The following is a 26,196-nucleotide window of genomic DNA, read 5'->3' on the forward strand; positions in this document are numbered from 1 at the left end:
GGGCCAGGGGGGCGGCGCGTGAGCGGGTGGCGCGGGGCGGGCGCCCGCGATGTGCCACTCGGCGCCTCCCCCGCCGGGCCCCGGCTGCGTGGAAGCCGGGCGGCCCTGGTAACTGGGCACGAGGCGCGGAGGGGGCGAGCCCGGCGCGCGGGTCTCATTGTTGGGGGGGGCCCGTCGGGGCATGAGGGCGAGAGCACGGCGGGGGGGGCGGCCAGACAGAGCGTGCGAGGAGGAGGAGGAGGAGGAGGAGGAGGACGCCGAGGAGGAGGAAGGAGGAGGCAAAGAAAAGAAGCGGCGGCGGCGGCGGCGGAGGAGGAGGAGGGAGCGAGGAGGCGCGCGGCCCCCCGCTCCCTCCCTCCCCCCCTGACCCCCGACCCCCGCCGGCCGGCCCCCCGCCCCAGCCCCGGAGGGAGCTCATGGGAGTATGAAGGAGATGGTAGGAGGCTGCTGCGTATGTTCGGACGAGAGGGGCTGGGCCGAAAACCCGCTGGTCTACTGTGATGGGCACGCGTGCAGCGTGGCTGTCCACCAAGGTACGGGGTGGCCCGCGGGGGGCGGCGGGACCGCGGGGGCGGTGTGCGCGGGGCGCCCCGGGCCGCGCCCTCCGGAGACCTCCCGAGGTTTGGGCGCCCCTCCCCCACCCCACCTGAAGGGAAGGGAGGCGTCGGGGGGGCTCCCCCCGCCTGGTCCTGGAGGACCCGGTCAGGCATTGTTTTCTTGCCTATTGTTCCAGTCCCGCGCCCCCCACCCCAAGTTGAGGGAGTTTGGGGACAGTCTAGGGGGCAGTGAGTGCACTCTCCGCGCTCTACACCGCCAATGTCGGGGCCGCTGGCAGAATGTTTACCTTCGAGGTGTCCCCTCCTGCCCGGTTATTTTGGTCCAGGCTCCCAGAGGAGAGGTCAAGGGGGAGTCATCCCCCCTCCCTCTTCCGGATACTGGGAGGAGCGGAATTGAGAAGGGAGGAGAAGGGTCCCAGGGGAGAGGGGACTCCTAAAATCCTCCGGGGAAGAGCTGTAGATGGGAGAGAGGTTGTGCCGGGGGCCGGAATGGAGAAGAGGGAGGTTTGGAGTTTCCCCCAGCAGCACATGGTTCGGGAGTTAACTCCTTGAGGAATCTTGCCGAGGGCGCAGGCTGGTGTCTCCCGCCTGTCGGGCACAGCCAGCTGCCTTCCCCCTTCCCGGGACTGCCCGAATGCTGTCGCTGTAGGCTCTTCCTGCCATTCTGCTATAGGTTACCTGCACTGCACCTGCCCTCAGTTTTGACTTTTGACCTGTTCTTGTTATAGTTAGAGGTAGAAGATGAGGTTCTTGGACCCCCAACTTCCCGTCTCTTCCCTGACTGGCCCTTTAAGAAATGACACCCTCCCCCCCATAACAACAAAACCTGGGTTTCACTATTGTAAATGTTGCCCCTCTGGTTTTCTCTATTCCGGGTGATCTCGGGTAGAGGCTGGGTCCAGAAAGGGCGCAGGGGGAGGGTCTAGAGTTTAAGGTCAAGGACTCAGGCTTCCTGCCCCTGCTTGGGTGCTTGGTTGTGTGGTTGAAGGCTGGCCTTCTGCTGTTGGGCATTGTTTGTGGTCCTGCTGGCTAGCTAGTGGGAGCAGCATCTGCCCCCCACACTGGAACTGTCTTTAGTTAGTCCTTTAGAGTGACCTCCCAATTACTCTGGGAAAAGCCACTGCTGACACATTTGCTCCATGACTCCCCTTCCCCACCCCTAGCTTGCTATGGCATCGTCCAGGTGCCAACAGGACCCTGGTTCTGCCGGAAATGTGAATCTCAGGAGCGGGCAGCCAGGGTGGTAAGTTTGAGACTCCCCTCCCCCCTCCAACCCATATACCTGAGCATCTCCCCGGGTTAAGCTAGGGTACTCTGAGGCTGAGGCTGAGGCTGGGGTGGGACTGTCACACAGGACTTCCTGTTTCCTGCACACCTATCACCAACCCCATCTCTCCCTCAGCTCATCCCTCCTTCTACCCTACCTCTGGCTCAGGACCTTTTATTCTTGTTTGCTTGTTTGTTTGAACTTTTTATTATGGAAAATTTCCAACCTGTACCAAAGGAGAGGGAATACTATGACTAATCTCATGTACCCATCATCCATCTTCAACAATTACCAACTCGTGGCCAATCCTGTTTCCTCTATACCCCTACCCATTCCCGCATAGACAGCTTATCATTTCCTCCTGGGGCCCTTTTAATGTGTTCAGGGGGGTCCAGCTCAGCAGATCACCCACCCTCTTTTGGAAAGGCTCCCCTCAATTCCTATGCCCCTTTGCATTGGCAGAGGTGTGAGCTGTGCCCACACAAAGACGGGGCATTGAAGAGGACTGACAATGGAGGTGAGGGGGGACCTGAGCTCCAGGGCTCATCTGTTGAGGTCAGCGAGGCACCCTGAGCAGGGTCCGGGAAGGCGGGGTGGAGGGGGGTGGGGGGACTCAGCTTCCTGTTTGGCACTGGACTCTGATGGGAAAGCCATGGATGAGGGGACTGTCTCCAGTGTGAGGCTCGGAGTGGTCAGGTTCTCGGGCTTGCCATGGCAGCTGAGGCCAGCCCCGCATTGTCCCAGGTTGGGCCCACGTGGTGTGTGCCCTCTACATCCCTGAGGTGCAGTTTGCCAACGTGCTCACCATGGAGCCCATCGTGCTGCAGTATGTGCCTCATGATCGCTTCAACAAGGTCAGCAGCCCCTATGGTGCCCCCCCCCCCCAATCCCCTCCCTAGCTGGGTGCCTCCACCTTTCTCTTCATCCAGTGTAATTTGATTCTCTCCAGCCGACACTTTCAGGGAACTCGGGAGGTGGGTAGGCACCTTCCATTGACAGACACGCTCATGCTCTGGAGTTAAGTGCTGCCACAGGGTAGACCTTAGCAAGCAGTCCATTCATTCATGCACGAACACATTTACTGAGTGACGACTATGTGCCAAACCTGGGGCAAGGGACCACTAGGTGCAGTTTTCAGTGTTGTTCAAGAGAGATGTGCTCCCTGTCCCATGGAACTCACACTCTTATGTGGGAAGACTAAATATTAATAAAGAAGTGAATAAAGTACATGCAGTTTGTGGTAAGTGCTGTGAAGTAAACAAGGTACCGAAATAAAGAACACCTCGGGGGTGGGGGCTCCCTTTAAATAAAGTGATCAAGGAAAGAGCTATTTAGGCTGAGACCTGGGAGATGAGAAGGAGCCAGCCTTGAGGAGGGTGGGGTTCCGGGTTCCAGGCAGAAGGAACTGAGGGTGGGAATCAGCTCATCAGTGAGCAAGGCAGACACTGCCCCTGGCCTTACAGGGCTCACCATGCAAGGACTGCTTTATCCATTACGGTAGCCACCAGCCACATTGGCCATGTAAGTTAATTAAAATTAAACACTATTCAAAATTCAGTTCCTAAGCTACATTTAAAGTGCTCGGTAGCCAATGTGGTTCATAGTTACTGTATTGGACAGTGCAATATAGAACGTTTCTATCGTCACAGAAGGTTCTGTTGGATAGCACTGACTTAGGATCATGGGGAGAGGACGGAATTGAGGGGTCCCTCAGGTAGAAGGGAAGAGCAGACAGTTACTCTGTGTGTTCTGTAGACGTGTTACATCTGCGAGGAACAGGGCCGGGAGAGCAAGGCAGCCTCAGGAGCCTGTATGACCTGTAACCGCCACGGATGTCGACAAGCTTTCCATGTCACCTGGTGAGACCCCTGCCTGCCCCCACGCCTCCCCTTCCAGGGTTCTCTGGGATCCCAGGCCAGCTGTCCCCACCCCTTCCCATGTTTGCCATGGATTCCCGCCAAATGGGCTCGTCCCAGCTGCTGTCTCTGGTGATCATGGCAGTGCTTTCCCTGGATGATCCTCGCTTTGCCCCAGCTGGGGTCCAAGAGCAGAGAAGGGAGGAGGCCGGTCTGGTTTGTGGCCACACCTTTCTCAATCTGACCTTTCTGGTTAGCGCGCAAATGGCAGGCCTGCTGTGTGAAGAAGAAGTGCTGGAGGTCGACAATGTCAAGTACTGCGGCTACTGCAAATACCACTTCAGCAAGATGGTGAGTTGCCTCTGCCAGGCGTCAGTGGGTCCGTCAGCCATGGTGTGGAGGGCATGGGCTCGGCGCCAGGCTGGAGCCCGGTGCTGGGAGGACAGAGGAAAGGAGCCTCGTCCCTGCCCTTGAGGATCTCTTCTTTGGGTGAAGAAGAAATTGAAGTACAGGCTGAGGGGTGTGAATCAGCTGAACCAAGCGGCCCCTCCCGGAAGACAGAGCTCAGACTCTGCCCGTCAGAGTCTGGGCGGCTTCAAAACAGAGTTCGCATAAAAGCTGGTGGAGGTGGGAACCAGAAGAGCCAACATGCGGGTGGGGGGATCACTGTGCCCTGGCCACTGGACTAAGCTCTCTACGTGTGTTACTTTGTGTCATCCTCCCAACAACCCTAAAAACTAGGTGTACTGTATTTTCCCAGCTTACAGGTGAGTCAGCTAAGAGCCAACGAGGTTATGTCACTTCGCCTTGTACATGGGATTTAGAACAGGCAGTCTGATTTGCAAGCTCCTCAGGAGCTTGCCAGGCAAAGAGAGGAGCGCCAGGCAGAGGGACTGGCAGGGGCCTCGTTCTGAAAGGAGGAGCATTGTGTGAGCAGCAGAACAGGGTGTTGGGTGGGGACAAGGCAGGAGATGAGGTGGAAAAGCTCAGGCAGGGCCACAGCTGGGCTTGCTTCTGTCCCAGGCTTCAGGGACCCAAGGAGAGACTTGAGTAGGGGTCCTGTCTCATATTCGTGGAAAGACCTACGTGTTGTAGAAGCTGTGGGGTGTCCTGGAGAGGTAGGCTGTAGTCTGACTGGGAGCTCAGCTTGGACCTCACCCCCAGGCCACAGGCTTGTAAGGCTGCTTGTAAGTGGGAGGGTAACATGATCAGATTTGTTTTTTAGGAAGATTACCCTGGCAGGCGCTGTGAAGCTGGATCCAAAGGGCCGGAGCTGGCGGCTGGGAGACCGCTGCGAGAAGGGGGGGATGGAGGGATGAGGCTGGACTCAGAACCGTTTCTAGGTAGATTTGCCTACCTGTCGGGACGGCTGAGGAGGAGTTGAGGGTGGCATATAGGAGCCAGGCTCTCCATGCTAGGTGCGTGGGGCGTGAGCCCCTGGGGATGCTGTGACTAGGACGCGACAGGCTGCTGTAGGATTCACATCTGGCCTGGTCTCCCCCGACAGTCCCAGTTTGTGTCTTTTGTCCTCGTGGAATAATTCATAGTTACCCCTTTCATTTTATATTGTGTCCTGGTTTGGATCGTAAGCCATATGGTCACTTTGGTGTCAAGGTTTGATGATGACTCAGGACAAGGTAGGGAACTGTGTGCTTTGTAAGACACGCCATGGGGGAATGTGTAGGTTTGGTGGGTGTCAGGTCTCCAGACAGGGTGGTAGTGCCAGCCCCAGCTGCCCACCAGGGTAGGGTGTGAAGGGCACCATGAAGCGGAGAGTTTAAGGGCTTGGCAGGATAGGAGCGGTGTCCATCGCGTGGAGGGCGATTGGGTCAGACGAGGTCTGAAATGAGTCCTTGGGTTTGGCAATTGGGAGGTAGTGGGTGACCTTAGAGGGAGCAGCTGCAAGTCGGGGACAGGGGAAGCCATCAGACTGGGCAGTGTATTAGCAGTGAAGGGAAGGCGGGGGCAGGCCCTGGCTGGGAGGAGGGGCAGCACAGAGGTCATTGGGTTTTCGTTGTGGATGTTTCCTCCCCTTTTCTTAAGGACAGCAGGTCCTTTGGGACAGAAGGAACTGTGTTTGGTGGAGTCAGAGGGCCAGGAACAAGGGAGCAGGGCTGATAGCTGGAGCAAAGTGTCTGGAGGGGAGGATGGAGTGTGGAGTGCAGGGGTGCAGGGGCTCCCACAAGGGTCCCTCACATCTTCTATCCCTGGGAAAGAGGTGGAGGTGCGTGGGCCATGGCTCAGGCTGCCTGAAATAGGCCAAGAGGGCACCATAGAAAGAGGTAGGTGGAGAGTAAGGACCTGGGCCCCACTCCTACCTCCAGCATGCCTTGCTGCATAAAACACCCCTGGCTCTTCTGGGCCTCAGTTGCCAAAACTGCACTGAACAGGCCAGCTGGGGAAGCTCTAGAGAATGCCCTTCTGTTGAGCAGAATATCGTTGAGGATGCAGGTTCTTCTTAGTGCCAGACAGGGCAGGGGGACTGGCCCCCAGGATCATTTGAGCTTCAGGAACCTTTCCCTAAACTAACAACAGGAGAGGTTGGCAGCTCCTCTCTCTCAATTCTCTCCCCAGAAGACTTCTCGGCACACCAGCGGGGGAGGTGGGGGAGCAGGAGCAGGAGCAGGAGGAGGCAGTACCGGGGGAGGTAGCAGTGGCTTCATCACCGGCCGGAGAAGCCGGTCATCCTCGCCACCCACCCAGCAGGAGAAGCACCCTTCCCACCACGAGAGGGGCCAGAAGAAGGTAAAAGTCTTCTCCCTCTACTGGTCCTGCCCTCACTCATAAACATGCACCTCCTTCAAGAAGCCACCACGAAGTGCCCCCAGGGCCTTGGGACCTGCACCCTTTCTTCCACTGAGGCCCCTGAGAGCTGGGAAGGGACTGAGGAAGGAACATGTGAGGTTTGTAGAGTGAGGCGAGTTCCTGGCTTCCCTGAGGCGCTCTGTGTTTGTGTGGTTCCTCCAGTGTGCTCCCCGTAGCATGACAGTGTCCCCAAAGCTCCTAACACATGGCCCTGCGCGTTCGCACACATCACGACAGTCCACCCTTGTAAATGTACATGCCTGCTTCCCCTCATGCCATACATCCCCGTGTGCCCAGCTCCCGTTACTCTGCACAGCTCCATGTCCTGAGTGGACACCCTTGCAGGTGCGTGCTCACGTGTGTGGTGCTCTGTGTCACTGGTGTGATAATGGGACAGGCTATTTTTAGCAGGCAGGGAGGAGGAGGGGGAGGGCCTTGGGCTCTCAGAGGAACCTGCCTGAGCCACTTCTGTCCAGCCAAAGTCCCCCTGTTTCTCCATAGGGAGAGATGACGGCCACAAAACCCATCTCTGAGAAGAGTCCACTCCCCACATGAACATGTCATGTTTATATTCACCCCCAAATGTCCCCAACACCAATATCTGGTCACCTCTCCTTCCCCAGAGTCGAAAGGACAAGGAACGCCTTAAACAGAAGCACAAGAAGCGGCCTGAGTCACCCCCCAGCATCCTCACCCCTCCCATGGTCCCCAATGCTGACAAGGTACGCTGCTCACACCCAGGAGGGATGGCCATGGTGGGGGCAGGTGGGCCAGGGACCTGGACACTCCTCACAGCTACAGGTTAATGTGCCTCTGTACCCCACCTCGACCCCCGCTACTCTCCTGTTCCAGCCTAGGAGGGGCCTGTGTTCCTCAGCCCCTGGATCCCTGACCAACCAGGAGGGCGGGGGCAGGGTAGGGTACCGCCCTGTCTGCTGGCTGCCAGATGTTCACATCTGCTTCTGTCCAGACACGGCCTCAGCACTGGGCTCTTGTCTGCGGGTACAGTACTCAGGCCAGTTCTCCAAGCTTCTAGGGCCCGTACCCCAGAGTTAGGTAGAGAGGACCCTTCCCCCTCACCCCTCCCCAACATCAGAAAGACCCCCAGAGCCTGTTCCATAACCAAAAGCCCACTCCATGCAGGTTGGAGGGGCTGAAAGTGTGGGACAGACTTTGGGGGACACACCTCTAACAACTGAACTCCCCACTCATTCCACCTTCCCAGTAGGGGCAAGGTATGTGTCAGGCCTGTCTCCAGAAATGGGCAGCAACTGGCATGCCCTACGTGAGGCCAGGGTCACTAATCCAAGCCAGAGCAGCCTTCTCTGCCCCTCCTTCCAGCCAGCCCTCCCCAGGGAAGGAGAACAAGGGCCTGGAGAAACTGCTTCCTTCTGTCACCATTATTGCCCCATTCACCCCCACTGCCTCAGGAGCTTGGCAGAGCTCTGGGCATCTTAGCAGGAGGCTCAGGTATCATGTTTCCAGGGTGATGTTGCTGTGACAACTGTCCCAGTAACCCTCTCCCTGCCTTGCTTCCCAGGACTCACCTGGGAAAGCTTGTCATCTCTGCCCTCTGACCTTTCCCAGGGACCTGCAGGCACATGGAAAGAGGACCAGAGATCTGGGAGTTGCCCCATGGCTGGGTGTCCCCTTGGACGTGTTGGAGCATTCTGCCCTTCCTTCTCCGTCCACCCCAGTATTTCAGCTACCCCTCCCCCGAGTCCCTCTCCTCCCTTGCTCTCAGAACCACATCTGGCTCCCTTCAGAACTCCAGCTGTTGAAAAGAACAAAAAAGGAAGAGGAGACAAGGGCTCCGCCCAGGAGGGCAAAGCAGGGTGGCTCTCATTCTCTCGTCCATCCTCCCTCTGGCATTTGTTGGTTTAGCAAATGTTTGCTAAATACCTGGTCTCTACTAGAAGGAAAAGCGCCATCCCTGGCAGTTAATATGAAGCCCTAACTCACTCACCATATGCCAGCCTTTCTTCTAGAACACGGGATGGAAGGAGAGCGTAGGGATTAGCTCATTTAATCCCCCAAATAGTCCAATGAAGTAGGTATTTCATTAATCCCATTCAATCAGTGAAGAAACTGAGGCACAGAAAAGTTATTTGCCTAAAAGTACACAGCTAGCAAATGGTGGAGTCAAGATTTGAACCCACGCTGTCTGGCTTGAAGGCCTCTACTTAACCACCACAGACACCGTCTCTGCAGTGTATTAATAGCAGCCACAGCCATCAGAATCATCATTAATGACCACACACTATGTATCTGGCATTATGCTCCTCGGAACTCTCAATAGGCATAATTAGCCCTGTAAGGACACTGAAGCTCAGTGAGGTTGAGAGACCATGTAATATAAACACGGCAGTAAATGGCAGAGCCCGCCAGGCTCACAGCCTGTTCTGCCTGACCCCGAGCCCATGCTTCACCAACCCCTGCCGTACCACCCTCAGAGAGGTTACTGGAGGCCTCAGACATGGGGACAATGATTCAGTACAGTGTGGCAGCTATTGACATGGCTGCTGTGGGTACCTGGTGCCCTGGAAATAAGAGGACAGAGTGACTTGTACCACTCGTGGTATCCAGAGTAGCTTCATGAAGAGGGGACTTCCGAGCTGGATTTTGAAGGATGAGACATTTTCCAGGAAGAGTAAGGACAGGCTATGCTGGCAGAGGACTTGGCAGTGCAAGCTTAACATTGTCTAGGAGGGCACGGAGTGGCCAGGGAATGTGGGGTGTTAGTCCCAGGTGGCTGCAGCTTTGGGTGAGCAGAGAGGGAGTGGTGATGACTGGAGGGCCCAAGGTGGGGCCCTTTGCTGCCCACACCACTTCCCAGCACAAGTCCATCCCTCTGGGATCCCTCTAAGTATTTCCTGAACGAATGAACGGATGAGTACATCCGTACAGACTCGGGGACCATTTTCATCTCTCCCCTGCCTGACGTGAAGGATAGATAGCTGCTTGGGTTCAGAGCGCTCCCCTCTCCTCACACCCAGATGTTCCACAGCTGCCTCCCCATCGCCCTGGTCTGTGGGCTCTCACCACCATCTCTCTGCCCCAAAGTCCTTCCTGAAGCTCATTCCGGACTCCCAGTAGAGCCCCAAGTCTTGTGTGCTCCTGCTCCACTCGCAAGTCCAGCTGAGCCTAGGCCCAGGCAGCTGGCGTCAGCCTTCCCCTCTCCTCCTTCCTCAGGTCTCCTCAGCTGCTTCCTCTTCCCACCATGAGGCCGCCACTCAGGAGGCCTCTGAGAGCAGCAGGGACTCGAAGGGGAAAAAGTCTTCCAGCCATAGCCTGAGTCACAAGGGGAAGAAGCTGAGCAGTGGGAAAGGTGTGAGCAGTTTCACCTCCGCCTCCTCCTCCTCCTCCTCTTCCTCCTCCTCCTCTGGGGGGCCCTTCCAGCCTGCAGGTGAGTGTGGGCAGGTGAGCCTCCTGGAGGCAGCCGGGAGTGGGACAGCCTTTGGCCCAGCATTTTTCTAGCCAGGGCCTTTGCATACTGGTTTGCATCTCATTTGCTTCTTAAATTGGTTCGTGTTAAAGATGGGGTATCCCCACCAAGTTACACGTCTCCAAACGCTCCGCTCAACCTTTTCCTCTTGAGCTGGAACTCTCTCCTCCCACTTTGTCATAAGTGGGGAAGCTGGGGGGCAGTGGTAGGGGTCACTCATCCCAGGACACAGAAACAGTGGCACAGCTGGGACAGGAAACCAGGCTTCCCCATCCCCTGACTGGAGCTCTTTCCTACTGTTGCATGTTGGGAGTGGGAGGGAGCGAAGGATTTGGGGTCCAGCTATAATTCCATTTTCCCTCTGTGCAGTTTCATCCCTGCAGAGCTCCCCTGACTTCTCTGCCTTCCCCAAGTTGGAGCAGCCAGAGGAGGACAAGTACTCCAAGCCCACAGCTCCCACCCCTTCAGCACCCCCGTCTCCCTCAGCCCCCGAGCCCCCCAAGGCTGACCTCTTTGAGCAGAAAGTGGTCTTCTCTGGTTTTGGGCCCATCATGCGCTTCTCCACAACCACCTCCAGCTCGGGCCGGGCCCGGGCCCCATCCCCTGGGGACTATAAGTCTCCCCACGTCTCGGGGTCCGGGGCCTCCGCAGGCACCCACAAGCGGATGCCCACACTGAGCGCTGCCCCTGTGCCTGCTGAGGAGACCCTTGAGACAGGACTGAAGGAGAAGAAGCACAAAGCCAGCAAGAGAAGCCGACATGGGCCAGGCCGTCCCAAGGGCAGCCGGAATAAAGAGGGCACTGGGGGCCCAGCTGTTCCTGCCCTGCCTGGTGCCCAGCTGGCTGGCTTCACCGCCACTGCTGCCTCACCCTTCTCCGGAGGTTCCCTGGTTAGCTCCGGCCTGGGGGGTCTGGCCTCCCGCACCTTTGGGCCTTCTGGGAACCTGCCCAGCCTGAGCCTGGAGTCCCCCCTGCTAGGGGCAGGTTAGTGACCCTTGGGGATGGAGGGCATCTCAGGGCCCAGCCAGTTTAGTGATGAGACAGAACATAAACATGCAGTTAGAAGGAACTGTGATAGAAACTGCTCCAAAGGATAGATAAAGGATGGAGGTGACAGTTACCTCCAAGACACTCCCTGTACCTACCTTCTGCATGTTGTGGTGGGAGACATTGGGTTAGATTGTCAGTAGAACTTAGGAAGTTTTGGTTGGTGTATTAGAAAAGCTGGGAATTCCCTAGGCCTGGGAAGGGCAATGTAATCAGCAGTCCTGTCTAGCAAATGTCACGCAGGCAAGAAGTGACATCTCTGCAGCAAGAGGGTTAGACTGGTGTGTATGTGGCCAGATCCAGGGGATTTGTTCTCCTTGGGGAGGGGCTGCCCCAGCCACCTGACTGAGGAGGGATTTGGGAGACTGGTGATAATACGCTTCCCTCTGTGTCCTCCTCGTGCCTTTAGGCATCTACACCAGTAATAAGGACCCCATCTCCCACGGTGGCGGAATGCTGCGGGCTGTCTGCAGCACCCCCCTCTCCTCCAGCCTGCTGGGGCCCCCAGGGACCTCAGCCTTGCCCCGGCTCAGCCGCTCCCCATTCACCAGCACCCTCCCCTCGTCCTCTGCTTCTATTTCCACCACTCAGGTGAGGCCTTATTCCTGGGCTCCTCCATCCCTGGGCAGGTGGGGGACAGGCTGCCAAGGACCCCAGCGCTCCATGGGAACTTGAGAGATTGGGCTTGATCACCACCAGAACTTCTCCCTCTCTCTGATCCTCTCCTCCCCAACACCCCTGTGCCCTAGATCCAAGAATAACCACTAGGCCGGACTCTGCCTCCTTTCCCTCAGGTGTTTTCTCTGGCTGGCTCTACCTTTAGCCTCCCTTCTACCCACATCTTTGGAACCCCCATGGGTGTTGTTAACCCCCTCCTCACCCAAGCAGAGAGCAGCCACACAGGTATGTGAGTCTCTGACCCCATGCCCATATCCTCCCAAAGGCCTGAGGGGCACCCATCACCTGCATGTCACCCCAAAAAGGATGGGAGGGCTTTCGGGCTGCCCCCTCCCTCTGGCCATTGCCCACCCTACCAAAAAAAAAACCCACAAGAAACCAGGGTACAGGGAAGAATTACTACACCGTCTCACAGGAGAAAGGTAGAGCCAGAGCTCAAATTCTGGTCCCCTGACTCCAAGCCCAGTTCTCTTAATGCCACAGCATAGCTCCCTGCTGCCTCTTAGTGAGTCCTTGGGATCAGCGGTTAGGAGATTCAGGAGCTGGGCAACCTGCTCTACAGGTATTTAGATGTTAAAGGGGCGGGTCACAAGCGCCCCACCCTCTCCTGGAGAGTCAACGCCACCAATCCCAGAGAGCAGATTGGTGCAGAGACACCACCTGGCCGTCTAGGGGGCAGAGTCTACCTTCCGTCAACCAATTCAAGTAGGCCTTAAAGGGGCCCGAATCGGATTCCAGAATTAAAGACCTGAGAGAGAGTAGGGTGACTTTTTCCACTGAAACCCAAATCGGAATTCTGTGGTCCAGCCAAAGGTTTTGCCGTCCAACTTGTGAGTTAATGAATGTAAAGTCATACAAAACGCTGTAATAACTATAATAAGGGCTTGTTGCATGCAGGTTAACACTTCACATGTATTACCTTTAATCCACAAAACAGTCACTTCAAAAGTTAGTTTCAAGACGAAGTTCACAGAGCAAGGATCAGGTCTAAGTTCAACCCAGGACTATCCCCAAATTTCTATAACTCTGAAGCTTCCAGGAAAGAATTGGGAGGTGGATCTGAAAGTTGCTAGGCAGCGGGCGTCTTTCTGCCTAGAGAAAGGGATGGAGACCAGATCTATGGCTTTACCTTCCAAGGGACCGGGTTTCCAAACCGGGACTCCCAGCGCCTTCCGGCATATGTAACTGCTAGACGGGGGTTGGGGGATCCTGGGGAAAGGGATCTGTGGCAAGGCCCCAGATCCTGCACCCACTTATAGGCGGGGACACTGAGGCCAACCGCACCCTTTCCCCACTGATCCCTGCCCCCCTTCTCCTTCCAAGAGCCAGACCTGGAGGACTGCAGCTTCCGATGTCGGGGGACCTCCCCCCAGGAGAGTCTGTCTTCCATGTGAGGGAGGGGGCGGCGGCTTGGGGGAGGGGCTGGGAGCGGGGCTGGAGGGACAATGGGAGGAAGGGACGGAAGGGTGGGGTCCAGAAGGGGATGACTGGAGCCCCGGAGGGGGGAGGAGGAAGAGAGGGAGACGAGTGAGGGCGTGAAGAAAGCCTGAGCTCTGTGTTCCCTTCTGGCCCCAGGTCCCCCATCAGCAGCCTTCCTGCACTTTTCGACCAGACAGCGTCCGCACCCTGCGGGGGCGGCCAGTTAGACCCAGCAGCCCCCGGGACGACTAACATGGAGCAGCTGCTGGAGAAGCAGGGCGATGGCGAGGCCGGCGTCAACAGTGAGAAGGGGTGGCGCAGGGCTGGGAGACCTGCTCTGGGACCCCCAAACTTGGTCTCCCTTCTCCCCGAAGTCCCTAAACGTCTTTAAGGTTCCGCCCCTTGGCCCTGCCCCAGCTTTAACTCTTGCCAACCTCAGCCTTACCTTTAATCATTGCTAGGCCCTGCTCCTGGTCCCTACCTCTCTGTCCCCCGCCTTTGGTCCTCGCGGCCTGCTGGTCCCTACCTTACTAAGCACGAATTTCCCCCACCTCTTCCCTGCCAATCAGAAGGCCTCGAAACCGTGCCTCAGGTCCTGCTCCTGGTCCTCGCTCCTCTGGCTCCCCAGGTCCTGCCTCCCCAGCTCACCTGAGTCCTTCGCTTAGCCCGCGCCTTGTCTTGCAGAGGTTTTTAGATATTCTCCGCTAGGCCCCGCCCCTCCAGGCCCCGCCTCCGGTCATCTGGCCCCGCCCTCGCCCCGCCTCCCCAGGCCCGTGGGGCTCAGTAGCTCTCGCCCTTGCTCTGCAGTAGTGGAGATGCTGAAGGCGCTGCACGCTCTGCAGAAGGAAAACCAGCGGCTTCAAGAGCAGATCCTGAGCCTGACGGCCAAGAAGGAGCGGCTGCAGATTCTCAACGTGCAGCTTTCTGTGCCCTTCCCCGCTCTACCTGCCGTCCTGCCTGCCGCCAACGGCCCTGTCCCTGGGCCCTATGGCCTGCCTCCCCAAGGTAGGTGTGATCCTACCCAGCCCCTGAGTGGGGGCCTCTGCCGGAGGTTAGGAAGTAGCCCTGACTTTAGCCCCTGATCTCTTTCTCTGATCCCCCCCCCCCTCAGCCGGCAGCAGCGATTCGTTGAGCACCAGCAAGAGCCCCCCGGGAAAGAACAGTCTTGGCCTGGACAACTCGCTATCCACGTCTTCCGAGGTGGGCACCACAGGGAGGGACACTGGGAACGAGCAGGAGATGGGAGTCACAAGGTTCTCCTGATCCCACCTCACCCTGTATTGGAGCCAATCCCAATGAAGTGATTGGCTGTGCAATGGGTTGACTGATCCATTCATTCATTTTTTAGATAAGTAGTAATTATGAGGTGTTTACTTAGTGCCAGGCACTGGCCAAGCAATCAGTGAGCAAAACGGCCAGAGTCCTGCTCCTGAAGATAGGTTAAATCTCAGAATACAATCAATAATTAGAAACCCGGAAAAGTGCTGAGATGGAAATAATTTGAAGGCTGTGAAGAAAGGCTGGGGGTTCAGGATTCTTCTGTACATATCAGGTGGTTAGTCAAGGCCTCTGTGAGAAGTATTTGTGAAGGGTTTGTTACAGTGCCTCACACAAAAGAATTCCTGTGCAATTGGTGATGGTTGGGGTAGCAGTTGCTATTGTTATGTTGTAGTTATTATTTCTTGTTCACTCTGCCACTTACTGTGACTTGGGCAATAATAACTAACATTAATTACACTCTTGCCCTTTGTCATGTCCTGTGCTGAGATGTTTAAAAGTATTGGTTTGTTCTCCTAGTCTTCACTATGGAATAGGTATTTATGGACTAGGTACTACTGTTACCCCCATGTTTTGAGTGAGTAAACTGAGGCAGAGAAGCCTTCCAGGCCATTGAATTATGGACATAGGATGTGAACCTGAGCCTTTTACTCCAGCTGTCTGCAGAGTGACTTAGCCTCAGAATCAAGGGCTTCACCTATAAAACGGGAATAATAAGACAGTGCAGGTTAGGCACTGAACCCCGGGTCTGGTTTACTAGATGCTCACTATCATCATCGATGTTCAGTATCAAACAAGGATGATGAGGGGTGCTGCGCCCCCAGGAAGTGGCCTGTAGTCATGACTTGTGAAGACAGTCTGGATTCTTAGCCTTAAGCCCTGGGCCTTGCTTCTTCCTCCTGGGTGGCTCTGCCTGGGGGTGAGATGTGGGTGGCTGTGCTCTGTGAATGCTGACGGGTGCTGGGCCGGGGGGCCAGAAAGGTCATGCTGGCCCCCTGCCCCTCTGACCCCTCCCTTCCCCCTCCCTCCCCAGGACCCACACTCAGGCTGCCCCAGCCGCAGCAGCTCGTCGCTGTCCTTCCACAGCACGCCCCCACCGCTGCCCCTGCTCCAGCAGAGCCCTGCTACTCTGCCCCTGGCCCTGCCGGGGGCCCCTGCCCCGCTCCCGCCCCAGCCACAGAACGGGCTGGGCCGGGCACCCGGGGCAGCAGGGCTGGGGGCTATGCCCATGGCTGAGGGGCTGTTGGGGGGGCTGGCGGGCAGCGGGGCCCTGCCCCTCAATGGGCTCCTGGGGGGGTTGAATGGGGCTGCCGCCCCCAACCCTGCGGGCTTGAGCCAGGCTGGCGGGGCCCCCACGCTGCAGCTGCCAGGTTGTCTCAACAGGTGAGGGAGAGCTCAGCCTGGGAAAGGGAACGGGGAGGAGGCTGGCTCTGGGAGGGACTCCCCCTAAACACCCATAGTCCCCCAAAGGAAAAATGTCCTCCAGTCTTACAGGATATAGAATCTAGTCACCACTTGGCCCCAGGTACTCCCAGGTGTAAGTGCCCTATGGATGGCAACTCTGCAGGGACAAAATCGTCTGATTATCTCTTATACCCCAACATAGGTTTTCCTTTTGGGAAAATTCTTCCATCTAACTTGTCTCCTTCCCACTATATTCTCTGAGCTCAGTCTGTTTCTCTTAGGTCACTAAAATCGCACATCCCTGCCTCTCTCCACCTGGGTCTGCGGGAGTATGGGAACTTGTGGGGGGCTAGGGAGGAGTGTTTCCCTGTCCCTTCCCATGGTCTGTATTTTGTCCCTCTACCTCAGCCTAACGGAGCAGCAGAGACACCTCCTGCAGCAGCAAGAGCAGCAGCTCCAACAGCTCCAGCAGCTCCTTGCCTCCCCCCAGCTGACCCCGGTAATACCCTCCCTGCACAGGCCACCTACCTCCCAGAAGGGCCTGTCTCGGGGGCTAGGCCAGCCTGGGGAGGGAGGGCAGCCCCAGGCTGGGCTGAGATTACACCTGTGAGACGGGCTGGGCACCTACGGAGCATTGGCCTCTGGGGCGTCCCTTATGGGACAGCAGGGAGAAGGGTTGCTCTCGGTCCTGGGCATTGGGGAAGGGATGCTGTAGTGGCCCCAGTCACATCCTATTGAGAGCAGGTGTGGAGGGCGGTGAGTCCTCAGTTACTGAGCATTTCCAATCTGCCCCAGGGAGCTTCAGGGGGGTCTAAGCCTTCAGAATCTGTGTGGAGAGGTGGCTGAGCAGGTGACACCCCCTCAATCAGAGCAGTCCCTTTTGGGTCTGTCTTATGTGTTGGGTTCTGCTAAGATTTCCTTTGGAGAAAGGACTTGTGACTTTCAAAAAGGAGGAGTTGAAAAAATAATCATTTTTATATAAAGAAAAATTAGAAAGAGACAGAAAAAAACCAATTCAGCTGGTTGTCTATAGGGGCCAGTTGGGAACAGGGGTAGAAGCCAGATTTTCTAAGATAAACCTTGACATACGGTTTTGGTTTTTGGAACACTGAAAATGCTTTGCCTACTCAAAGCAAAAATAAAAGAATCTTAAATGAAAAGAAACAAACAGGGGCAGCTGAACACTATTGACCTAGTTTAGTGTTTCTCAACTTGAGTTAGTCATACCACCCCTGGGGGCATTTGTGGTCGTAGTCACGGAGGCTGAGGAGCTGCTTTAGTAATGGGGGTGGGGCCAGGGGTGTAAACACCCTGTGCTTGGCCTGTAGTGCCCCAGCTGACATGCTGGCGGTTTGCAACCACGTTCTTGCCCGGATGGGGAGACTGACGCCCAGAGTGGGGAGTTAGAAACAAGAGAACCTTGACTATGTCCCAGGTCTCCCACCTCAGGGTTCCACTGTGACGGGGTGGGACCCCGGCCACGCAGGGCAAGCTGGCCGCGGGGACCACTGGCTGCTGACCCGTCGGGCCCACTTGCAGGAACAGCAGACCGTTGTCTACCAGGTGATCCAGCAGACCCAGCAGAAGCGGGATCTGCAGCGGCTGCACATGGCCGGGGGCCCCCAGCTGCCCGTGGCCAGCCTGCTGGCGGGAAGCCCCGCCCCGCTGCTGGCCGCCGGCACGCCCGGCCTGCTGCCCACAGCATCTGCCCCTCCCCTGCTGCCTGCCGGAGCCCTGGTGGCTCCCTCCCTCGGCAACAGCACAAGTCTCATGGCCGCAGCAGCTGCAGCCGCAGCAGTAGCAGCAGCAGGCGGCCCTCCAGTCCTGACTGCCCAGACCAACCCCTTCCTCAGCCTGTCGGGGGCAGACGGCAGTGGCAGTGGCCCCAAAGGAGGGGTGAGTAAGGGGTCCTGGGCCATTCTGTCCTCCTCCTCCAGGATGGGCAGAGGTGGAACATCAGAAGGTACACCATCAGGAGGAAGGAAGTGACCCCTAGGTCAGCAAAGCACCCTTTCCAGATGCCAGGGCCTCTGCTAGCACGTGGGTGCCCTCCTGTAGATGCAAGAAAGATACACTCTGAACATGGACTAATAGTAAAAGGACCAATTAGAAAACAGCATTCCTCTGGGTACAATTTGAAAAGGCCATTTCCTCTCTGAGTGGACCGATTAGAAAAAGCTGATGCTCTGGGTGGGCCATTCCCCGAAAGGCCCTCCCTCCTTCCTCTGAGGGCAGACTGCAAGAGCTTGGGGTGCTGGCTGGCGTGGGCTGGCACAAGCCTGCTTAGCCAGGCACCCCTGTGCAGGGCAACTTCTCCCTCAACAAGTTGACCCTGGTGTGGACCCACCAGAGCCCAGTCCAAGAGCTTCAGCGGGGCTCCCTTACGGTACCCTACAACAGCTTTCTTAACCCAGGGAGCTATTTTCAACTGGGTTTTGGGACCAAATACCTACCAAACCCCCAGCTTCCCTTTCTCTCTTTCCAGACCGCTGACAAAGGAGCCTCAGCTAACCAGGAAAAAGGCTAAATCCACCCATAGCCCTCCTGACCCCCCCTAAAGTGGAGGGGGCAGTCCTGGCCTCAGGGCCTAACCTGGAGCAGGCACCTGCGCCCAGACACTGGAGAGCCTGGGCCTAGAGCACGTGCTGAGACCTGGGGAGTGTTTGACATGCTGGCTGGCCGCTCAGGACTGAGATGAGAGGGAGGAGCTCCTTCCATCTGGCCCCTCCCCCGTCTGCACTAACCTTTTGTGAGGGGCTCAGAGGGAGGACAGGCTCTCAGTCCTCCTAGGAGCCCCTACTCTCAGCAAATGTTTTGAGGTCCCCCAGAGAGCAAAGCGGGCCACAGCATAAGTGGGGGGTTGGATGGACCTGCCACATAAAATGGATCAGCACTTGAGTGGGGAGAGTGGGGGGACAGGCCCTGGGCCTGCCCCTTCACAGAAATCTTAGAAGAAGGGGTGGTCCTACTGTACCTGCAGTTTCTTCCCAACTTGGGCAGATGGCAGGAGGGATCCCTTGGACTGTTTCTCACCAGTCCCCTTCCGCTGCCCCCCAAAAAGGGTCACAAGCTGAGCTTGTAAAAGCCCATAGACTAGGGGGCTGAGGAAGGGGCCGGATGGCCTCAAACTCTGTCCAAGCCCCCCCCACTCGGTGGGGGTGGGCAGTGATGGGATGGTGGGGGACAGGGAGGAGCTCCAGCGCCCTGGGTGCCCTGCCCCTTGTTTGCACTATTGGATTTAGGAGTGCCGAGGGTGGGGAGATGGAGCTGCCTGACTCAGAGAGCGTGTGTGCGTTTGCGTGTGTGTCTGTCTGTCTATCTCCCCCTGGACCTGGAGCAGCTGAGGCCAGGGGTGGAGTAGTGCTCAAGGCGGGGGAGGCTCCCAGCTCTTGTTTGTACCCTCCCCACCTCACCAACTTTGGTCCCTTTCCGGGGCATGAATGGTTAACAAAAACCAGAACAGTACTCCAATATTGGAGAGTAACTGGGGGCTGAGGGCTTTGAATCAGGGTAATATCCTGCCTTCCCTCCCCCAGACCCCACACGGTCTCAGTGCCCTTTCAGAGCTCCCCTTCGCCCACTGGTAGTTGGTCATGCCTCCTGGCACAGGGGAGCTCCAGGGTTTGGGGGACAGGGCAGGGGTGGGTAAAGTGCCACTTTCTTTAGTGAAGACCTCCCTCCCAGAATTAGCCAGCCTGTTTCCTGCACCCTACCCCCACCCCCACCAACCAGGGGAGACTTAAGCTTAAGCTGACCTAACTGTCCTTTCACCCACCAGCTATTTCCCCCTGCGTATAGTAGGCAACACTTAAATTTTCACCTTGAAGAGTCCACCTGCCCGCAGCCTTTGGTGACAAAGGCCCAAGGGCCGGTGGGACAGCCAGGAGAGGGGCAAGGTTGAAGCCTGTGTCTGTGTTTCAGTTGCACTGGGGTTGGAGCCAGGAGAAGGCATTTCCAGCTTTCCCTGATGCTCATGTCTTGTCAGTTTCTTTGCATGTGTGGATTTTTTGTGTGTGTGTTTCTGTTTGGGTTTTTGTTGTTGTTGGGTTGTTTTTTTTTTAAATAAAGCAAAGAAGATGTGTATATTTTTGGCAATGACAGAAATGTAGTGCAGATATATTTTTGCCTGTGCTGCTCAACTGGTTTTTTTCTGATACTGAAAATAATATTAATATTCCTGTTGATAAGACTTTGTAAGATGTTAGGGAGCTGATAATGGAGGGGGGGTGGGACTCCTTCAGAGGCAATTTCTTAGGCACTTGCAAGGGCTTGTGGGAGGGGAGATGCAGTTGTGATGACCTCAGAAATACTCACTTTTTATTAATGCTAAATATCAGTTAGAAAGAAATTATAGAATTCAGCATTTTATTCATCTTCATCTATTAAGCTCTCTAACTCCCTGCCCCCAAACCACTGAAAAAAAATAATAACCTGAGATTCTTAAAAGAATTATTCCTTCACACCCACGCCCTTGCCCAAGGCCCGCCCACTTAGAGCTGAAGTCAACTTTTCTGCTGGATGGTGATGAAGTAAATCCGCCCAAGATTGCTGTGGTGGAGAGAGAGAGGTCTAAACGATTTAGTGCACTGGAAACAAGGCCCTCCCTCCCAGCCCCCACGAGTCTGGGGTTCTCATCTCCAAGAGTCTGTTTTCTAGCTTTCCCCAGGCTGGGGTGCAGCAGCTGATTGTCAGGTTAGATTTACTGACAGGACCTAGGCTGCATATGGATTGGTGCTGTCCCTCTCCCTCGATTTGGGTTTGGGGGGGGCGGTGTAGGAGAATGGTGGTATCTTTCCACCTTTTAGGGAGCTTTATATTACTAGGAAAGGTCTGGAGATCTTCACGAGGGATCAGGTTCCCAATATGGGGGGGATGGCTATACTCACCTCACCCTCCTCTCCCAGTCTGGTCCCTTTTTCCAGGATGAATTTGGATGCGGAGTGGGAAGGGATGCAGATTTATAGATCTCTGTCTACGGGAGCGGAAGGATGTGGTTTGTGGGGCAGAAGTGGAGTTTGAAAATGCATGAGAGTGGAGCTTCGTGTGTCATCACCCTCAGCTCGGAGGTATGAGTGGGTATGCATGCAGAGCTGCTGTCTGGTCTTGAGGTCACAACTGGTGCATGAGTGTCAGAGCTGGAAGGGACCTGTCTTTAAAGGTTTGAGCCAGCTCCTCACTTCACAGGTGATACCTCCAAGCCTCAAAGGGGTAGGGGACCAGCCCTCAGGACCCTGGCCTCTTGGTCCTCCACTCTCCCTTCCCACTGCACTGCCTCCATGGGCTGTCTGTCTGTCGCTGTGTGTGTGACGTGTGAGTGCAGGGCTGTGCCCAGGGTGGGAGGGTATCTATGTAGCACTGTCTTAGCTCAGAGCTGATGGATCCTCTTCATAGACAATGACACTTTAAAGATTGCTTTTGAAAAGTTTTTCCTGTGTGTGAGTTTTTTTCCCTCAGGCTCCTGGGTCTGCTACTGCCTCCAGGTGCTCTTACCTTGAGGCTGATGAGCACACACCTGCCATCTTTTACTGAGTTCTAGGGAAGTACTCCTAGGAAGGGCCCAGACCAGTGAGGGGAGCCAGAGCCAGGGGCCAGGAAGGGTACCCTCCTTCCTGAGGAAGGGTAATCGCCACACTTCCCTTTCCCAAACTGGAAATGCAGACAAGTTTTCAAAGGCTGTCTCCCCCTGCTAGTTTCCAGCATCTTCCTTGGTGTGTGGTGGGCCTGAGTTAGGGGTAGGCAGCTTGCTCCCAATTCTCCTTTATCTCAACTTATTTTCCTGGGGAGAGGTGCCTGGAGGGATTCAAGTCACTTCCATTGGGAATTTGGAAGAAGGTGGGGCCCAATATGGGGCAGCCTCCAGCCACATCAATCCCATTAAGTGTGTCCAGCTCCCTACCACTTTGACTTGATCTACTGAAAAGTTGGGGACTGTGGGGTGCCTTCCATTGCCCTTTGTTTGTTTCCTCCAGCCCAACTTGGGACTTAGGTGGGGAGACTGGAGAACCAAACCCTGACTCCTACCTCCCCATCCCAGCCTGTCTCAATGTAGCAGACCCTTCCTAGGGGAGCAGGGAGGGAAAGCCACAGTTTGCAAACCCAGGGCTCCTTTTTCATTCTTTCTAAAACCTCCTTTATATCCTCAACCCAAAAGGCAATGCCCCCCCCCCTGCCACCTCCAAGCCTGGAATTGTGCATAACCCGGATCTTGTATCTTTGTATAACGGATGTTATTTGTACGAAGGGCAGTTCGTATACAGCACTTGTTCTTTTAATAAAAGAATGTTTTACAAAAAACAAAAAAGGAAGAGACCCTGCTTTGTCTGGCTTTATTAAAGGGAAAGGGAGGTGGCCTGCCAACTGTAGGAGCCTTGGGAGGGAATGGGGGACAATCTTACATTTCTTCAAGCACTCAGAATAATAGGTCACCAGAATGAACAAAATACCCAGGCTGCATTTTGAGCGCTCGGATACCTGTGCCCCTCCCACAAGGATGTGATGTACAGGCCCGGGCCGACAGGAATCGGTTCAAAAACAAGCTCCCCAGGTGATGAGATGTACTCGCACAGCACTTGTACAAACGCTGCCATAGACTCTGCAGGAGCAAACGGCTCCCAGGGGGGTCCTCACTCACAAGGGTGGTGGGAGGGTGTGTGTGGCCTGAGAGGTGCAGGCAAGGAAACGCGAAGCGATGCTCTGCGGGCGGGTCGTTCCGCAGACACGCCTGTACGAGAGGGGGCTCCCGGAGAGCCCCAGCCACACCCCCAGGGGACCCGAGGAGGCTGCGGGGCTGGCATTTGGTTTAGCTTCCGGCGGCTGGGGCTGGACCGGACAGCGCAGGCCCTCAACCCCCTCCCGAGCGGAACCCCGCGGAGTCTTCCGGGCCGGGGCGGGGCCCGGTTGGCCCGGAGGCGGGGGAAACGTTAAGGTGACCCCGGCGCAGGGCGGAGCCGGCGCGGCGTGGCGGCGGGGACCAGTATGGGCGACGTGGGCGCGCTCCTGCGACGGGTGGCCTGGGTGAGCATCCCCCGCCCCCCTCCTTGCCCAATGCCCCCTCCCATGCCCCGCCCCCCTGCCCTCCGCTGAGCGTCCCCAAGTCCCGCATCGCCTAGTGCTTTGCAGCCGTCCCTGAGCATTTGCTGCGTGCCAGCACCTCCCCAGCGACTCTCCTTCCCCTCTTGTGACCCATTTTCTCACCCTCTCATTTCTCCTACGGCCCTACGTTGTCTATTCCCTCCCAGATGACTTCCCTCTGGAAGTTCTCCGCTTCTTTCTATTGACTTAATTTTTCTGCTTCCAAACCACCGTCTGGTGATGACTGTGTGTCTTGCAGAATCTGAACCAGAGGCGTGATATCTCCTCCTGGCTGGTAAGTACCCCGCCCCCACCCCGTTTCCCCTCCCCCGCGCCGTCCCGGTCCCCGTTAACCAGGCTGAGATCCCAAAGGTAGAGACCAGGGAATGGAACCAGAAAGGGTCAGCCCTGCTTCCGGGACTCTCGCCTGAGAATGCCTTGCCAGTAGCCACCTCCAGATGGCTCAGGGCAGGTAGGCTGGACCAGAGGGCACAGGGCAGGGAGCTACTCTTCTGCGCTGGGAACAGTGGTGCCTGATAAACCAAGCCCCAGGTGCAGTTGGTCTGTTTGGGCTGTCATGCAGGGTGTCAGGCTCCCACACCCCACATAAGAACGCAGAATATGGTGAGGCCAAAAAGAAACACCCACGGAGCCATAGATAGGGGAGTTATACCACTATACTCCATGCCTCCCTGCAATCCACGCTTGCTAGCTCAGCCACCATCTTGTTAGCACCCATTCTCTGCTAGTGTAGCCACGGCAGTTATATTAGTGGCCGATGGCTCACTAGTTACAGCTGACGGCCAACTAGCCACAGCTGATGGCCATCCAATCACAGTTGATGGCCATTTACTACCCGAGTGAGCACCTTTCCACGTGAGGGTGAGAGCCTGGAAACTGCACTCCTACCTCTGTCCCCACAAGCTGTCAGGAGCCTGGCCCTCCCCTCTCTAGCATCCAGGTGGAGCCAGGGTTTGAAGGGAAGGCAACTGGACCCCAAAACCTGAATTCCTTGAAATCCCTTCCCTATCTTGAGCTCAGTGCTCTTATGGTGTCTTGGGAGGAATATCCTTGCTGCGTGGCATCAGATCAGCCTCCGCAGAAGTCATCTGCCACAAGCCAGGGCCAGTGGGAAACTGGACAAGGCCGTAGGCAGGAAAGCACTTCCAGGGTCTGGGCTGACTCCAGGCCCTTCATCTTTCCCGCCACAGGCCAAGTGGTTCCCCAAAACCCCAGCCAAGTCCGTGGTGGCCCTGAAAACACCTATCAAGTTGGAGCTGGTAGCAGGGAAAACCTACAGGTGGTGTGTGTGTGGCCGTAGCAAGAAGCAGGTGAGACCACTACCCCCCCTTCCCACTGACATATAACACCCCTGGTTGGGACAGCAGGCTGTCTCCTGGGAGCTTCCGCTCAAGATGGGTCCTCTTTTCCCCACACATACCTAAAGGGATAAGGGAGGTTGGAGGTAGAAGAATACTTTTAGGCCGGCACCATCCACAGCCTTGAGCTTTGAGATGAGCCTAGAGACAGAAACTCAGTCACACAGCTAAATGGGTGAAGCTCAGGATTCTGGACTTTGTTCTGGTGCTCCCTCCTCCTCAGAGGAACCTTCCAGGCTTCTACTCCAAGCACTGAGAGGCTCACCTCTCTCCCTCCTTGCTCCTTCCGGGAAGCATCTGCGCCAAAGATTCCCAGGCCTAGGACCCCCACATTGGGAACGCTGCCCAGCTCCGCTGCCCCTTCCTGGTTATGTGACTTGCCTGCTTGCTTGCCACAGCCTGTTGTCTTCTCAGCCAGGCTGCCTGCTCCCAGCTGGTTCTCCCTTCTGCCTTAGGAGCCTCTCATCCTGTGGGAACCTGCTACATATTCTTAGCCTCCAGGACGCCTTTCCTTCCTGAGCTGAGCTCTTAACTGTTTTCCTCCAAGAAGTGTGGCATGGTGTCAGCAGCCCTACTTTGCCACTGATTGGACTTTGAGCAAGCCCTCATGAGGATGGAGCAGCTAAGGGAATGCCAGCTGTAGTGTGGCCTCACCTCTCTGCCTCCTGCCCTCTGGGAACTGGTGGCTGATGTTTATTTGCATATATCCCCTCATCTCTCCTGTCCCACCCTGACCCGAAGGTCAAGAAGCCCACTAATAGCAAGAGACTGCACTTCTCTGGGCCTTGGTTTCCATTACCCAGTCTCTGCTTGAACACCTCCCTGCATGGTCGGGGAGTATATGCTGGCACCAGGCAGCCAGTTCACAATCGGATATCCCTGTCTTCTTTAACATCCACTCCCTATAATATGCTCCGTTGTTTCCTGGAGCCAAAAAAATTGATACTCCAGTTTTAAAGTCCTGTGATGCACGCAGGTTCTCCCTATCCAGAGTTTTACCTCAGACTATGGGGATGGAAATGAGTTTCATGAACCAATGGAGACTGAAAGCCATTGGAAAAAAACAAAAAACAACCTATCAGTGTAACATTGCTGATACCCAAGGTCTCATTTCACCTTGAAAATTCTGTCCTTGTGTCCTGGAGACTAATACTGTAATGACTCAGTTACTGAACACTTACTACGTGCAAAGTGCATAATAACCATTATTCATTTCCTTGGGACAACTCGACTCTTATTACCCTCACATTACATACGAGTATGAGAGGTAAACTAATGAACCCTGGCATTGTCACTCGGTAGCCTGAGCCTTGACCGTGGTGTGTAGCTCTTCCCGGACCTGCCCAGCACCAGCAGGTGGGGTTGGGTTTCTAACTTCTTTCTTTCCCTCACCAGCCCTTCTGTGATGGCTCCCACTTCTTCCAACGCACTGGCCTCTCCCCACTCAAGTTCAAGGCCCAGGAGACCCGCATGGTGGCCTTATGTACCTGCAAGGCCACTCAGAAGCCCCCATACTGTGATGGCACGCACAGGAGTGAGCGGGTACAGCAGGCAGAAGTGGGCTCCCCACTCTGAGTGGGTAGCTGCTGCCTAGCCCCAGGCATCTGACAGACACCTCCTTTGTGGGAAAGGAAAGTAAGTGCCAAGCCCAAGAAAGGACCATCCAGGGACCCCAGTACCCACAGTTGGCTTGTAAAAGACTCGCTCCCCATAACCTGAGATTTCCAGTCGGGGGCAGCCAGGAACAGGCCCCTGGTTCAGCACCTACTGGTGGAGATGTCATTAAACATGTCTGGCTGGAGGGGTATTCTTGTGGTCACTGGTGTGAGGCAGAGCCTACTCCTGCTCTGGACCCTAACCTAGGCTGGGGGCACCACAGGGCGGGGGCAGCTCAGGTTCATTCCATATGGGGTCCCCCAAGGCAGGCTGAGCCGAGACAAGAAGCATGCGATGGACGCCAGGGGACCCACCAACCCTTTCCCTGTCCCCT

The 26,196-nt window shown here is 56.1% G+C and overlaps 1 protein-coding gene across 7 annotated transcripts; it reads left to right on the top strand.

Moving 5' to 3' along the window:
• Positions 1-283: 283 nt before the first annotated feature.
• Positions 284-26,007, top strand: LOC308488206 (protein AF-17). Of its 7 annotated transcripts, XM_081027715.1 has the most exons (22): positions 284-533; positions 1,721-1,800; positions 2,287-2,341; positions 2,569-2,678; positions 3,580-3,683; positions 3,938-4,031; positions 6,255-6,425; positions 7,109-7,207; positions 9,678-9,891; positions 10,300-10,914; positions 11,387-11,568; positions 11,772-11,880; positions 12,979-13,045; positions 13,231-13,376; positions 13,882-14,079; positions 14,186-14,274; positions 15,386-15,735; positions 16,165-16,255; positions 17,296-17,652; positions 23,087-23,122; positions 24,039-24,158; positions 25,602-26,007. In XM_081027715.1, the coding sequence occupies exons 1-22, from the start codon at positions 425-427 to the stop codon at positions 25,779-25,781; spliced, it is 3,576 nt and encodes a 1,191-aa protein (XP_080883841.1). In that variant the 5' UTR covers positions 284-424; the 3' UTR covers positions 25,782-26,007. The 7 variants fall into 7 exon arrangements, with proteins under 7 accessions (XP_080883841.1, XP_080883835.1, XP_080883837.1 ...); XM_081027709.1 differs by lacking the exons at positions 23,087-23,122; positions 24,039-24,158; positions 25,602-26,007 and adding an exon at positions 18,242-22,057 and having other exon boundaries at positions 17,206-17,652; XM_081027711.1 differs by lacking the exons at positions 23,087-23,122; positions 24,039-24,158; positions 25,602-26,007 and adding an exon at positions 18,242-22,057.
• Positions 26,008-26,196: the final 189 nt, after the last annotated feature.

The sequence above is a fragment of the Rhinolophus hipposideros genome, assembly GCF_964194185.1.
Source record: "Rhinolophus hipposideros genome assembly, chromosome: 20".
Classification (NCBI taxonomy): Eukaryota; Metazoa; Chordata; class Mammalia; order Chiroptera; family Rhinolophidae; genus Rhinolophus; species Rhinolophus hipposideros.